We start from the raw sequence: 2,534 nt of genomic DNA on the forward strand, positions 1-2,534 counted from the left end.
TGGGGGAGGTAAACAGAGAATTTGCAATTTTAAAATCATGGAAAACCAGGATCCATGCTCATGACTAACTTAAGCCACATGAAGATGAATTAAAATATTCAGGTCAGTTTTCAGTCACCAGGATGAGGCAACAATGCTGACAGGCAGAAGTTCTTTGGGGTGTAAATTAGCTGAATTTGTTATGCAAATCACTGTAGGGAAATATATGTGGCCTTATGACTGGATAGGGAAAGTAGATCACAAAGGTCTGTTTAAGGGCCCTTGTATCCTGTTAATTAGGACAGATTGAAGTAAAATAGAGAACTGTTAACTTTGGTGATATAAAATCCTTTGCTAGCAATGTCAAAGATTCACAGATGTCAGGGTTGGAAGGGACCTCGGTAGGTCATCAAGTCCAACCCCCTGCCCTGGGCAGGAAATATTATCTTAAGAGCCTCTGAGAATTATATTAGCTCAAGAAAGCATTATTAATTTTTATTACAACCAACACCCACAGTAAGATCAACATTTGCCTCATGTTAGCTAGCACTAATAGCATTCAGTCATATAATTTCAAATCAAAGTGTTAGTTGCCTGCAAGCCGATTTCAGCACAACCCTGTCCAACAGCTTTAGCAAATTGCTCCTTGAAGATGTGCCCAAGATCTTCTACCCTTTTCCTGATACCTTCTTCAGGGTTCACTGTACAGTTCTGAAATATTAGAAAAGAGAATACATGGCTACATTAGATTTTTACAGGCCATGATTTCCACCAACTCAGCTCTGTAACATATCATTAAGTAAAATTGCAAATTGGCTCTGGAAATTCTAGACATTTGAGAGAGATAAGGGAGTCATTTTATGTTCACTAAATTCCAATAATTAAGACCCAGCTCAGCAAAGGCACTTTATTAATAACAAATGGTTAGAGTAGTTCCAATGAAGTCAATGGGACCATATGGGACTTCACATCAGATACATGTTTAAGAATCTTCCTGAAATCAGGACCCAAGTTTCTCTTGCAGGTAATATGGCTTCATGTAATGGATTTTTCTTTGTAAAAAAAGCTAACTTGGTATACATGAAGGCCAACTGTATTTTCAGCACAAGGTTAAAGACTTCAGAAAAGTGCTTTATAAAAAAAGCAGTGTTCTTGACATGCTTTCCCTCTCAATTCTTTTTAACATTTAAGCAGACCTCTTGCAATCATTCATTTTTGCCACATATTAGGTGCATTCCTAATACATTGAGTTTCTGTACTACAGCAAAAAACTAATGCATTTGAAAGAGAGATCTTGAACAAAGTCCCTTCTATCAAAAACAAGGAAAGGAAAGCTATTTAAAAAAAAAATCATGATTTCCAGCCACTTAAATCCATAAATCACATGTCATAATACAGCAAAAGAAGGCACAAACCAAATTATTTTGGGGCACTGTTATAGAAAACACACTATATAATCTTAACTATCTATTTCAACAGATACTTCCTTATAAATGCTCTCTTAAAAACCTATTCACTTACATTGAAATACAAAATGAGAGCCTCTGACGGTTTATCAGTTGCTGAATTTAAGATCATCATTAACTGCTGTATAGTGTTCATTGCAGCACTGAAACAAAGCAAAGCAATAAAATATATGTTCAACACTAAATCTATACACCTTCCATATTTAAAAGAACGCTGCTACTTGTTCTCCAACATAGTTTACTGAAATGCAGAGAGGAGCTCTGCAAACAGAGTAATATATTAAAGAATACATCTGTAACTCAGAAATAAAATTAGTGAGAAAAATCAACTGCATTTCCTTCATTTTATTACTCAATATCACATTAACATCAACGCAAGTAAAGAGCCAAATTGTATGTAATGGACTAAACCAGCTGATCAAGACATAAAAAAAAAAGCATTAAATTGGTTAAACTACAGTTTTGTATATGCAAACTTCTTCACTTTACCTTATGCAAACAAAACAACCAGGGATCTGGGTTTTCTGTTTGCTGCAGAAAAAAATACAGATTTTCTCCTTTAAATAGAAGACAATGGATTTTTCCCTTTAAAGGAGAGAAATGCAGGAAACAGCAGGTCTCCCCTCGCAGGCTGGCAGAGTTGCAGCCTGCAAGGGGGTGCTTGGGGTTGAGGGGAGGGCAAGAAGGGAAATCAGAGGCATGGGGTACCATGTGCATGTGTGAGCACACAAGCATGTGGCAGGCAAAACAACCCCATGCAACATGGTAGAGAGCATCTCCTGTAGCTCTCTGCAGGTACGTCTATAGGGTTGCGGGGGGCACAGGCAATGCGGGCAGCAGCTCATGCTGAGTCCACACAGAGAGGAGTAGGGCAGGATTGGTGGCTTGGGCTGGGGGTGCTGCCCAGGCAGGACAGTACACGGTGTACAGGGCCTGGTTGGGAATGTGCAGCCATGGGGCCCAGCCAGGCAGTGGGACAGCCACTGACAGTTTGTCGGGGCAGGAAGCTCTCCACCGCTGCATGCACTCCCGGGGAAGGGTCAGGTGCCAGAGGCAATGCATCACATCGGGGGTAACATGGGGGGGGCA

The 2,534-nt window shown here is 40.0% G+C and overlaps 1 protein-coding gene across 1 annotated transcript in view; it reads right to left on the reverse strand.

Moving 5' to 3' along the window:
* RB1 (RB transcriptional corepressor 1) overlaps positions 1 to 2,534 on the reverse strand; it is a 157,051-nt gene that overhangs the window by 82,683 nt on the left and 71,834 nt on the right. Inside the window, exons 12-13 of the mRNA XM_019523811.1 lie at positions 1,501 to 1,588; positions 574 to 690 (exon numbers count right to left, since the gene is read on the reverse strand). Coding sequence (XP_019379356.1) covers positions 574 to 690; positions 1,501 to 1,588 — 205 coding nt within the window. The remainder of the gene's footprint in view (positions 1 to 573; positions 691 to 1,500; positions 1,589 to 2,534) is intronic.

The sequence above is a fragment of the Gavialis gangeticus genome, unplaced genomic scaffold, assembly GCF_001723915.1.
Source record: "Gavialis gangeticus isolate Ggan-Ray unplaced genomic scaffold, GavGan_comp1, whole genome shotgun sequence".
Taxonomy (NCBI): Eukaryota; Metazoa; Chordata; order Crocodylia; family Gavialidae; genus Gavialis; species Gavialis gangeticus.